Source organism: Sinocyclocheilus grahami, unplaced genomic scaffold (genome assembly GCF_001515645.1).
Source record: "Sinocyclocheilus grahami isolate Dianchi unplaced genomic scaffold, SAMN03320097.WGS_v1.1 scaffold646.1, whole genome shotgun sequence".
NCBI classification, from domain to species: Eukaryota; Metazoa; Chordata; class Actinopteri; order Cypriniformes; family Cyprinidae; genus Sinocyclocheilus; species Sinocyclocheilus grahami.
In genome coordinates this window covers 1,885,631-1,897,412 of record NW_015505825.1, presented here as the reverse complement: position 1 = coordinate 1,897,412, position 11,782 = coordinate 1,885,631, and the positions used below count along the sequence as shown (strand labels likewise).

General features: G+C 38.3%; 1 protein-coding gene across 1 annotated transcript in view; it reads left to right on the top strand.

Annotated features, from left to right (window-relative positions):
* LOC107558503 (interferon alpha/beta receptor 1a-like) overlaps positions 1 to 11,475 on the top strand; it is a 24,316-nt gene extending 12,841 nt beyond the window's left edge. The window contains exons 4-7 of the mRNA XM_016242158.1: positions 1,100 to 1,263; positions 2,127 to 2,274; positions 2,604 to 2,758; positions 10,650 to 11,475. Of these exons, the coding sequence (XP_016097644.1) occupies positions 1,100 to 1,263; positions 2,127 to 2,274; positions 2,604 to 2,758; positions 10,650 to 10,934 (752 nt within the window). The 3' untranslated portion in view covers positions 10,935 to 11,475. The remainder of the gene's footprint in view (positions 1 to 1,099; positions 1,264 to 2,126; positions 2,275 to 2,603; positions 2,759 to 10,649) is intronic.
* Positions 11,476 to 11,782: the final 307 nt, after the last annotated feature.

Sequence of the window (11,782 nt, the reverse complement as noted above, 5' to 3'; positions counted from 1 at the left end):
ACAGAGTGATATGCATTCTTTATTGTGGTGTAACAGTGATCCAATATATTACTGTCTTTGGTGGGACATGTGATGTGCTGTCTGTATTTTGGTAGTTCACGGGAGAGATTGGCTTTATTAAAGTCCCCGACAATTATTAAAACAGAGTCCGGGTGTTGTTGTTCTGTCTCTGTGATCTGATCAGCGAGTTTCTGTAAAGCGGAGCTCACGTGTGCTTGCAGAGGAATGTAAACACTGACGAGAATGAACGGGCTTACAGTTAGTAAAGAACACTTCTAGATCTGAACCGCACATCTTCTTTAACACCGTTACATCTGTACACCACCTCTCATTGATGTAACAGCATGTCCCGCCGCTGCGTGATTTCCCCGTTGATTCTGCGTCGCGATCCGCTCTGAACAGCTGAAAGCCCGGGAGACTCAACGTGCTGTCCGGAGTGGCGTCTTTCATCCAGGTTTCCGTGAAACACAGAGCAGCAGAGTTAGAAAAATCCTTATTTGTCCGGGAGAACAGAAGGAGTTCGTACGTTTTGTTGGGTTGAGAGCGGAGGTTTGTCAGATGGATGCTAGGCAACGGCGTTCTGAATCCGCGCTGCCTGAGCTTCACAAGCACGCCGGCTCACTTCCCCCGTCTGCACATCCTGAGGCGTTTGATCAGCGCCGCAGCTCCCCCGACTACAATGTCCAGCAAAACATCAGAATAATCGAAAACCGGTGAAATATTGGGTGGTGTGTACGTCCGAATGTCCAGCCATTTGTCTCTGGTGAAACTGATTACAGGGATATAACTAAAGACAGGACAAACGAACAAAACCATAAAAACAACTGCGGAGCACGCCACGGAGGCAGCCATCAACGTCTCTCTGTCTGTCAGTAGGCTGTATGTCTGTCAGCCTCTCTGTCAGTAGTCTCTGTTTGTCGGTAGTCTGTCTGTCTGCCTGTCTCTCTGTCTGTCAGTCTCTCTGTCTGTCTGTTAGTTTTCTGTCTGTGTGTCAGTTGTCTGTCTGTCATTCTCTCTGTCAGTAGTCTGTCTGTCTGTCTGTCTGTTCCTGGCGTTTGATTCTGCTATGCTGACCCCGGCTATTTTCTTCTGCTCTCAGCTGCTTTAGGTCCTCCCTCCAGCTTAAAGCTGAGCTCGATTAAAGGAGATCTAGAGATCATCATCACCGACCCTCTGAGCAGCACTAACCAGTCCATGAAAACTTTGCTGAACGACAGGTTGAGCTACCTCATCCAGTACTGGAGGCGCTCTGCAGAGCCTCAGGTATCTGTGCACACTCGCGCCAAAAGCTCTCGTATGGGTTTCAGCAGCGGCTGCGTGTGGATACTGTCTGAATGTGGTGTCTGCTGAGGACAAGCTGTGAACACAAAGCACTTCAGTCATCTTCAGTTTCAGTCTCAGAAATGCTGCCAAGTAGCGTGACCACATCCTGTAGAAAGATGGTGGTTTCTGATCTCAAACCAGATTCGTTCCTCTCAAAATGTTCATAGTTAAAACTATTGTGACACACTCTGGGCTCCAATAGTCTGTGAACATGTGGGAACTATTCTTTTTTTAAGTTTTAAATAAACTTTTGGGACTTTGAAAAATGTAAAACAAAGAAGAAATAGTTTCTTAATATTACATTTAACTACTTAAATTGTAGTTGTATTTTTGTTTACTCATAATAATAGGTATAATGATGATCATTATTATTTAGATATTCACCCATTTCAGTAAGTGTGTATAAAGTAAATGAAGTGTCGGCTTCTCACAGCACATTCAGAGGGGAACTCTCACACTAGTCTGCAGGTTTGTGTTTCATAAATAGACACTGATACTGCTCATCAAATGATGCTTAATCATCAGAGAGTTTGAGTGTTTCCTCATCACATTGGTGAATGATTTCAAAACAAAGTATGTTCACATCAGTTAAAGTGTATGCTGATCAACATTCTTAATCTAGGCTGAAATATTAAGTGCATTGAAAGTATAACCTAGTTCATTATTTCAGAATACCTGATGCGTTCAGTCGTGTTAACGGACCTTCTTATTTTACGGCCATGACTGGTGTGTTTTCAATGCAGCATTACTGTATAGATGGCACTGCTGAGTGAGATCATTTCTTGCTCTGACTGTCCCTGCAGAAGGCTAAATTCCTGGAGACGAAGAACAATCTGGTGATTCTGACTGAGCTGGACAGACAGACGTGGTACTGTGTGAGAGTTCAGAGCCGTGATGGCTCCCATAACAAGAGCAGCATCTTCAGCGACACACCCTGCACACGCACTGAAGGTCAGCAGCTCCGTCACACACACAAGTCAATCATGTCAGATTGAAGAAAATATGTGTAACGCAGCCACAGAAAGAAAAAACAGTGACGCAACTTAACCTCAAATATCTGGCACTGTACCTAGTAAAAGCTACCGTTTTGGGCAAATGATTCATTTAATAAATGTATAACTCATACCAGTGAGTTCTTTTTTAAATAATTGACATGGATATTCATCCACATTTATGATCATTTATAGCCTACATGTATGGATGATGTTAGAATCTTCTGTCAGACGAATGAGTGTGTGGCTTACAGTGACATTACGACTGAACGCTGTGTGTGATTTCAGGTCAGATGCCGTACTGGCAGATATTCCTGTACTTCCTGATTTCTCTGCTGCTGTGCTTCCTGCTGGTGCTGCTGAACTTCTGCTTTTACAAGATGTTCACGCTCCTCAAGAACACCTTCTGCCCAGCCATTCAACTCCCGGATCACATTCAGGAGGTACAGAATATTTATACTGTTACCTGCTCCAAAATTATATATATCATAAGGTTTTAAATACATTTGATGCATCTCAGGTCAATTTATACATTTTAGTAGTTATGCGTAGATGAACTGTTTATCCAAATACATTTATCAGCTGTCTTCAGGAATAAAGACAGAAGATGGTGTAGAGAGCTGTTCTGAATGAATCATATATTTTACTTGTACAGTAAGATGTATGGTCTCCTGACTCATTATTGCTGCATATAGTAGGATTAGGGTTAGTTTCCTCTATCTTAAGTCATTTCTCATCTAGCTCTTTGTCTCAGCTGGTTCTCTGTTGTTCCAAGTGTTTTTTTTTTTCTTTAACTGGGCTCTCCTGGCCCTTCTAGTCATATATCAAAAGTTTATCCTCGCTGTAAAATGCAGTTAAGTGCATTTTTAATCAATCAATCACATTTATTTATATAGCACATGTTCGCTTTACATACCAAGACCTAACACATTCATACAATCTAGGATTATAAAATGAATACAAAATTATACAAAATTAAGTAGAGTCAAATGCAAGTGTAAAAAATGAGTCTTTAAATGAGATTTAAATGCATCAAGAGTGGCACAATATCTAATGTGAAGAGTTAAGCATGAAGCTGCAGCAGAGGAGGCCTTTTGATTTTAACCAAGATTTAACTGAAACCTTTGTACAGATCTTAATGGCCTAGAGCAGTGTTTCCCAACCTTTTTTTAGTCGCGGCACCCTTTGGAAATTTTAACAAACTTGTGGCATCCTACAACATTAATTCTGTCACAATATTTTAATTTCTAACTTCGATATGATAATTTGAAAAGTATAGATATTGGGGACAACAGGGAAGAACTGCAGAATATAATGTCATACAGATATTTTTAATATTATTTTAAAAATGTGTTCATCAATGGTGGCAATCAGTAGGCTAATTTCTATTGAAGAGACAAATTTATGTGAGAGATTTTAATGTAGGCTTTTATACATATGTAAACATTATTTAATTACAATTATAACTAGCTATCTCACAAATTTTTGCTCACTCAGTGTATTTTTTATTTTACAGTGGGGTAATTTTGGTGCAGTAGCACGAGATAGCTTGATTTCAAACTTTGAATTGAATAAAAAATGACAAGTAAGCAGTCAGTAATAAAATAAGAACAAATAAAGAAATGAATAATGATAGCACAAATAAAAAAATAACACCAAGACTCTTTGCTTGATTGTGTACCTTGGGATTAAAGAGGCCCAGTGGTTCTTAATCCTGGATGCCTCTCTCTCTGCACATTGTGTCTCCCCCTTATTTAACACAACTGATTCAGATCATCAGCTCATTTGGAAAGAGCTCCATGAACTGAACTGAGTGTGTCAAAAAAGACGTACAAAATGTGCAGAGTGGGGGTCCCCAGGACCAGGATTAAGAACCACAGAAGAGGCCTACTTGATTAGTTAAAGGTTTGGATAAACTCGGAGGGCCAAACACTATCACTTTAGACTTTGACTCATTCAGGTGAAGAAAACTGGCTGCCATCCACTCCTTATTATCATTAAAGGAGACCTATTATGCCCCTTTTTACAATATGTAATATACGTCTCTGGTGTCCCCAGAATGTGTCTGTGAAGTTTCCGCTCAAAATACTCCACAGATCATTTATTATATCATTTTGAAAATGCATATTTTGAGTGGAAGCAGAAATTAGATGTTTTTCGGGCCTGTCTCTTTAAATGCAAATGAGCTGCTGCGCCCCGCCCCCTTTTCCAGAAAAGAGCTGCGCCCTTACAGCTCGTACTTGCTGAAAACATCTGTTTTGGTTCTGATTATCATGTTTATCATGCTGAAATCATGCGTTTGAAAGCATATGAGTTTAAACTTCTGATATAGGGTTTTCTGAGCGCACACATCCGAAGCACACGCACAGAAAGCGGCTGTCACAGCATGAGTACTAAACTAAGCTCTCATTCACACACAAGCTTACGTTAAAAACACACACGAGTTACAAAAACAGTAGGTTATGTCTGTGAAGGTAAACAGCTGGGAAATAAATCGCATGTGTATTTTAGATCTGTGTGGCAGCAGCAATATACAGTAAATAAATCAATAAATGCACTGCTCTGTCGTCTCCTCTGAGGCTGGGACTCTAAACAGTGTTCTGTGCTCGTGCTTGCAGAAAAAGGCTTACCAAAACAAAGTTACTGGGTTCATCTTTTTCACGTTTCCTTGGTTGGTTGCACCGGGGACCCGATTATAGCACTTAAAACCTGGAAAAGTCAGATTTTCATGATATGTCACCTTTAAAACAACTAAAGAGGGATTGTAGAGCAAATCTGTCCCCCACCTTTAAAGGGAGATAAAGGTGAGTGTCATCAGCATAGAGATGACTAATTTACATTGTCAAAATCTAGGGATGTAACGATTCACTCAGCGCACGATTCGATTCACGATTTAGATTTTTCGATTCGATTCACGATTTTAATTTAATTTTTACAAAATGAGATATAAGATAAATTATAAATTAAATGTGTCCTTTTATTATTGCTTGGACAAAATGCTGCATGTTTCTTAGTGAAATTGAAATATAACACTATAATAATATACTAATATAGCACTTGCATATTATTGCTTTTTTGTTGGTTTTGATTGCTTCTATTGTCCTCATTTGTAAATCGCTTTGGATAAAAGCGTCTGCTAAATGACTAAATTTTAAATATAATGTAAATGTAAATAAAACAACTAAATTGAAATTTTAAAACAAACCCCAAATAAATAAGTAACACAAATAAAATAAATCTCTTCATATAAACAAAATAAGACTTTGTCTGTGCTCTTTCCATTTAAAATTAAAGGCAACCACTGCATTTTAATCACGATCCAAACAAAGATACTGCATACATGCAACATGAGCAGTTTTTAATAATAAATAAAAAACAGCAGAGGAGCTGAATGAGACGCATATTCACTCTCTGCCAGCAGGTGGCGCTTAAACCCTTTCCTTGGTTTCCGCTGTAAACAAAGCAGCGCTGCACTTATGAACTTTAATATGCATTATACAGAGGCAAGATTAATAAAAAAAAATACCATCTAAACTTTTCTAAAGTAAGTTCCCCTCAGACATGCATTCATATAAACTCTTACCCCTAAATAAATTGCGATTTGTTTAGCATCTCAAATCGATTGTAATCGATTTTCAACCGGCTCGCAGTTAATCGTTACATCCCTATCAAAATCTGGCAAATATCAACCAGAGGCAGCATGTAGATGTTCAATAATACTGCACCCAATATAGATCCTTGAAGGACCCCACATTTCGTTATAGCAGAAGAATAAGAAAATGTCCTTATTCCACAGAAAAAGTTCTCCCAGAAATATAGAAGGCAAACCAATTAATTTCCTTGGCAAGAGCATTTCTTTGTATCCCTGCCCACAGTCTTAAAAGGGTCATCGGATACAAAATTCACTTTTACATGTTATTTGAACATAAATGTGTGTTGGCAGTGTCTACCCCTGCTCCAGCGTCGAGCAGGGGTAGACATGATTGTCTACATTTACATGGACATCAGTAATCTAATTATTTACCTTATTCTAAATAAGACAATATTATGATTAAGGTGTTTACATAAGTTGCTTTTAGAATATTCCTTTATAGTGCATAGATCGAATAATGGCACGTCATTACATCCCCACACGATGCCATTCGACGTCCCCTCTGGAATTTCACGTATAACACGCATATAGTTCGTCTTCATTATGATGCCATATACAGTTTTAGGTGTTTAATTTTTAATTTTATGAAAGTGCAGTTAATTATTTGTCATGCTATGCATGCTTACAGATGACGGCATTGTTGAAGCCATGCTCTTTTGTTTGCCGTGAAACTGACCACTGCCACGTGTATCCTGTCGCAAAATGCGGCAAAAAGTAAACACTGGTAATAGTGTGATTAAGGTGTGTACATGTCTATACTGCACTTTGATAATGCGACTAAAATAGGAATACTCCACGTCTTAATTCGATTTGTGTTTACTTCGAGTATAACTTTACCCGGATTAAGATAATCAAAAATCTCTGTTTACATGGCAGATTCTTAATCAGAGTTTTGTCTTGATCATATTAAAATTGAAATATTGCTGTTCATGTAAACGTACTGAGTGTCTCCAAAGCGATTGAGGTGTTCTGTTGTTGGCTGTAATAATGAACATACAGTAGTAGTCGTCATTTACTTCTGACATCTGAGCCAGTGAAGACGCAGAGTATTATGCTTGTTTTTGAAGGGAATGCGCCCCCGATCTACCTAAATGTGTTTGTTCGTGCGACTCGTGCGTGATCCAGCTTCACCTACAGAAGTAGTAAGTGTGTAAGATTTTTTTAATGAATCTTTCAAATGCAAATCGCCTTTCCTAATGATGTGCTAGTTTGCAACTTCCGTGGCTAAATGCGGCTAAAGTTTACAGTCTCATGAGAACAGGGCAGGGTGAGCAGAGCTCATTAGCATTTAAAGAGACATGCACTGAAATGGGTCGCTGTGAACAGAGCTGGTTTTGACCAGGTAAAAAGGGTGTTTTTTACACTACCATTGAGAATATTTAACCAAAGTATGTTATAGACTTTTCATTAAGACCCTAAAGAATCATATCAACTTGTGAAAAATGTGCATACGGTGACCCCTTTAAACACTCCAAAAGAATATTGTGTCCTATAGTGTTAAATTCCGATCAATTAAAACCAAAATTACACACTTTCCTGAATCGGTGGCCAGGAACAGATCATTAGACACTTGGAGAAGGGCTGATTCTGTACGGAGTTGGGCGCTGTGTAGGCTTCATATGGCAGACTAAATCCACCAAACTGGATAATGATATCGGTTCAAACTCGCTCACATCATGTTCTGACGGAGGTGGGGAAATATAATCAAGAATAATGTCAGGAGATGAAGTGCTAGCTCTGAGAACCTCAATTTTGTTTATGAAAAACAATAAAAGCTTTTCACATTTTGACTGAGTAATATCAAAGCCTGTAGTTGTGCTAGGATTTCAAACTGAGTGTATCATCTTAAATAATGATTTAGGATTACTAGGATTACTGTTAATAAGATCCAATAAATATTTTACCATTGCAGCTTTTACTGCCTTTTAATATTTAATCATAGTGTCTTTCAACCTGTCGTATCACAGTTTAACAAAACAAGTATTCACAATATCCACATTAAAAATTGGAACACCTAGAGATAAAACCAGATCCAAAGTATAACCAAGTTTATGGGTAGAACTTCAAACAAACTTGGTCAAATTAAATGAATAAGATGTAAAAACTCCTTCACCATGGCGGACGCCCAAATCCACTGTAATTATAAAAATAATACTGTTTTGTGTCACGGAGTATAGTTTTAAGAGCATTTGTTCTTGTTTTGACTTGTATGCGGTTTGTTAATAAAGAATAACGTCTATTTGAAAATTAGCTTTTGAGCTCCAGGACGTCAGCGGGCAATTCAGCGCTCATGAACCCGCGGAGAGAGCGCCTCACCTCGGCCAGATCTTCTGGAATTTGACGCTGGCTCTGGTGTCTCTATAGTGGTTAAATATGATATATAATTAGTTTTGGGTAAATCTAATGGGCAGTCTTAGGTCTCATTAATCTATTATTTGTTCCAGAGCTAATAGTTTTGGCAAAATCTCATCATGTTTATGTAACTTCAATGCTGTATATCAGAGCGCTGCCTTTGTACTTTTGACTGAATTGCCTAGCAACTTTTATGATGGCTGTTGTTGTTTATTAAATATTCACAGAGCGTTCGCCTGATTGTTAAATCGAAAACCAAAGGTAAAACGTGCACGCGCATTTAAAAGCGATTTTAATACCCGCGTTTTGAGAGCGACTCCCTGAAGTGCGCAAATTAGGCTACATAACACATCTAGGCTGTTATTAGTATGTAGGCTATAATAGGTTGTGTAGCTGTCTATAGTTCTGCATCATGCTTGAAAAATTTGGTCTCTATTTGGAACCCGCGGAGAGAGCGCCTCACCTCGGCCAGATCTTCTGGAATTTGACGCTGGCTCTGGTGTCTCTATAGTGGTTAAATATGATATATAATTAGTTTTGGGTAAATCTAATGGGCAGTCTTAGGTCTCATTAATCTATTATTTGTTCCAGAGCTAATAGTTTTGGCAAAATCTCATCATGTTTATGTAACTTCAATGCTGTATATCAGAGCGCTGCCTTTGTACTTTTGACTGAATTGCCTAGCAACTTTTATGATGGCTGTTGTTGTTTATTAAATATTCACAGAGCGTTCGCCTGATTGTTAAATCGAAAACCAAAGGTAAAACGTGCACGCGCATTTAAAAGCAATTTTAATGTGTGTGTGTGAGAGAGAGAGAGTGTGTGTGTGTGTGTGAGAGATTTTAATACCCGCGTTTTGAGAGCGACTCCCTGAAGTGCGCAAATTAGGCTACATAACACATCTAGGCTGTTATTAGTATGTAGGCTATAATAGGTTGTGTAGCTGTCTATAGTTCTGCATCATGCTTGAAAAATTTGGTCTCTATTTGCACTTTGAATATTGAGAGTACAATACTTTGATTATGGCTGCACTTAATTGTTTGCACTTAATAAGACTAAGAAAACTCTGTTGTATATTTTTTATTTATACAGTTTTTATTTGTATGTTCAATTTGTGAAAAGGAGTTCAGTTAGGAGGTCAAACGTTCTAGAAGCTCATAATTCATGTGCAGTTCTAAGGTCTGAAGAGACTCACATGAAATCATACAGGAGATAAGCCAGTCAGTTGAGTTTGTGGCAAAACCTTTTACAGTGCTTGAGTGTTGTTGTCTTTTACTCCATATGATAATTCATACTCGGCAAGTAGAACCGAAATGACATTTATTACAAGATGATTAGTTAAAAAAAATTCAAAATGCACCTGCAGACTATTTTTCCAGTCATGTATTTGATCATTGGATTTTTTTTTTTTTTAAATGTGTAAAAATCTCGTCTCATCTCGTCTCTTGAGTTAAGTGTCAGCATTAATGATGATCAAACGACAAAAGACGAGGAGAAAATTACTCCCTGCTCTTGACAGAATAGCATTTGTAGCTTTTATAAGAATTTATATAGTGAAATTGTGTGAAAATGTGTGTGTAAGTTCACCTTACTATTTGCGTGTGGACCATGTATGGCATTAAATACATTTCTCCAGTAAAGCATAATGATTAAGATGATTAAGGGGGGCTTCACACAAAGAGCAGCCTAGGGGCCCCTGACCACCTTAATCCGCCCCTGTATTTACACACTCATGCCGTCGAACTGTTGTATAAACGCAATATCACACGAGTAGACGTGAGATATGGCTGTATATCAGCACGCTGTGATTACCTGCGGCTTCGTGCCTACAGCCAAATCACAGCCGTGCCGAGACCATATCTCACGTCTACTCGTGTGATATTGCTTATATATATAATTTTTTTCATCACACTTTACTCTAATGCACCAAATAGATCATTAAAAAAATTAAAAACAAAAAAGATTATGAAAAAACATTAGGTTTTTATGTTCATGAGAAGGATCGAATAAGTGATAAATGGACAGTTGCTTTGTTTTTTTCTTTCTTTTTGAAGACAAAAAAAGAAAACAAATTATTTGAAGGTACACGGTACGTAAAATCATCTACAAATGCTGAACATTTCAGGCCACATTAACCTTTCATAGTGATTCCACACAATTATTAATGGAGAAAACATCACAGACGTATCGAATGAACAAAGGTCTATGTCATAAAGAGTGACAAGTGTTATAACAGATTTCCCTTTTTAAAACCATCTACAATTCTGTGTTCTTCTGTTCCTTAAGGGGTCACCCTATCATTTAAATACATGTTCTGTCTGTCTCTCCAGCTGTGGTTAAGTGACTCCGAGAAGCCGCAGCTGCTGGCTCCGGAGTCTCCAGAGTCTGTGTGTGAGCTGCTGGTCATGGTCAGTGCTGAGCTGGACGCTGTGGCGGTGGATGAGCACTCAAACGCTGAGGAACAGGACTCCAGCACACACAGCCGACACTGCAGCGGAGACTCGGGCGTTTACTCCACAGAGGAGGACACCGGTCACAGATCTGACCTACAGATGAGCAGCAGAAAGCACAGAGAAGAGCTGCATGATGGGACGCTGCTGGAGCTCTGTGCTTGAAATGATCAACAGATGTCAGGCGGATACGACTTCAGCTTTCTGCAGCTTTGCCTCTCTCTCTTCCAACATCTTTCAGCTTATTGTACATGCAGAGACTGCAGCAGCTTTCTGAGGTTAATGACATTTCAGCCATATTTGTCATATCTGTATGTTAACATGCAGATTTCTTATGATTCTTATAGAATCTTAATTCATTATTGTTACTTGATGTCTTTCTTTGTTAGCTTTAACAACAGCAGCATTTAATAAGTCAATGAGTAAAGTCAGGTTTTCTCATTCATCTCTACACAGTGTGAGATTAAAATATATTGTAGCGGACTGACTGGTCCTGGGGTGCCAACTTATACATTTATTTAAACGTTTATTTTATTTAAAAGTGAACCCTTTTGAGTCGAAGACAACCATAAAACAAACAACGATAAACCAATTTGAGTTGCGTTGAGGTATTATTCCAATTTGCCCTCCTTTCTTATTGCACAAAGTAATAAATCAATTCTTTAACAAGTAACAAAACAATTCACAAAACAAAAACAATCATACAGGTGCATCTCAATAAATCTCTAATAGAGAGATACAACCACGATCAGATGATAAGAGCAGGTCATTTGTAACTAATTAAGAGCAGTCTCAGTACTATGATACAGTCTAAATCCTAACTGGAAATCCTCACAGATACCATTTTTCTCTAAGAAGGAATATAATTCTGAAGATACTACCTTTTCTTGTATTTTTGACAGAAAAGGGAGATTCAAGATCAGATTTTAATGAATTAATTCTTTGGGGTCAAGTTGCTGTTAAAGAACCATAGACGTAAACTACTTCAGTCTGTGTGCATTGAATTTATTTAA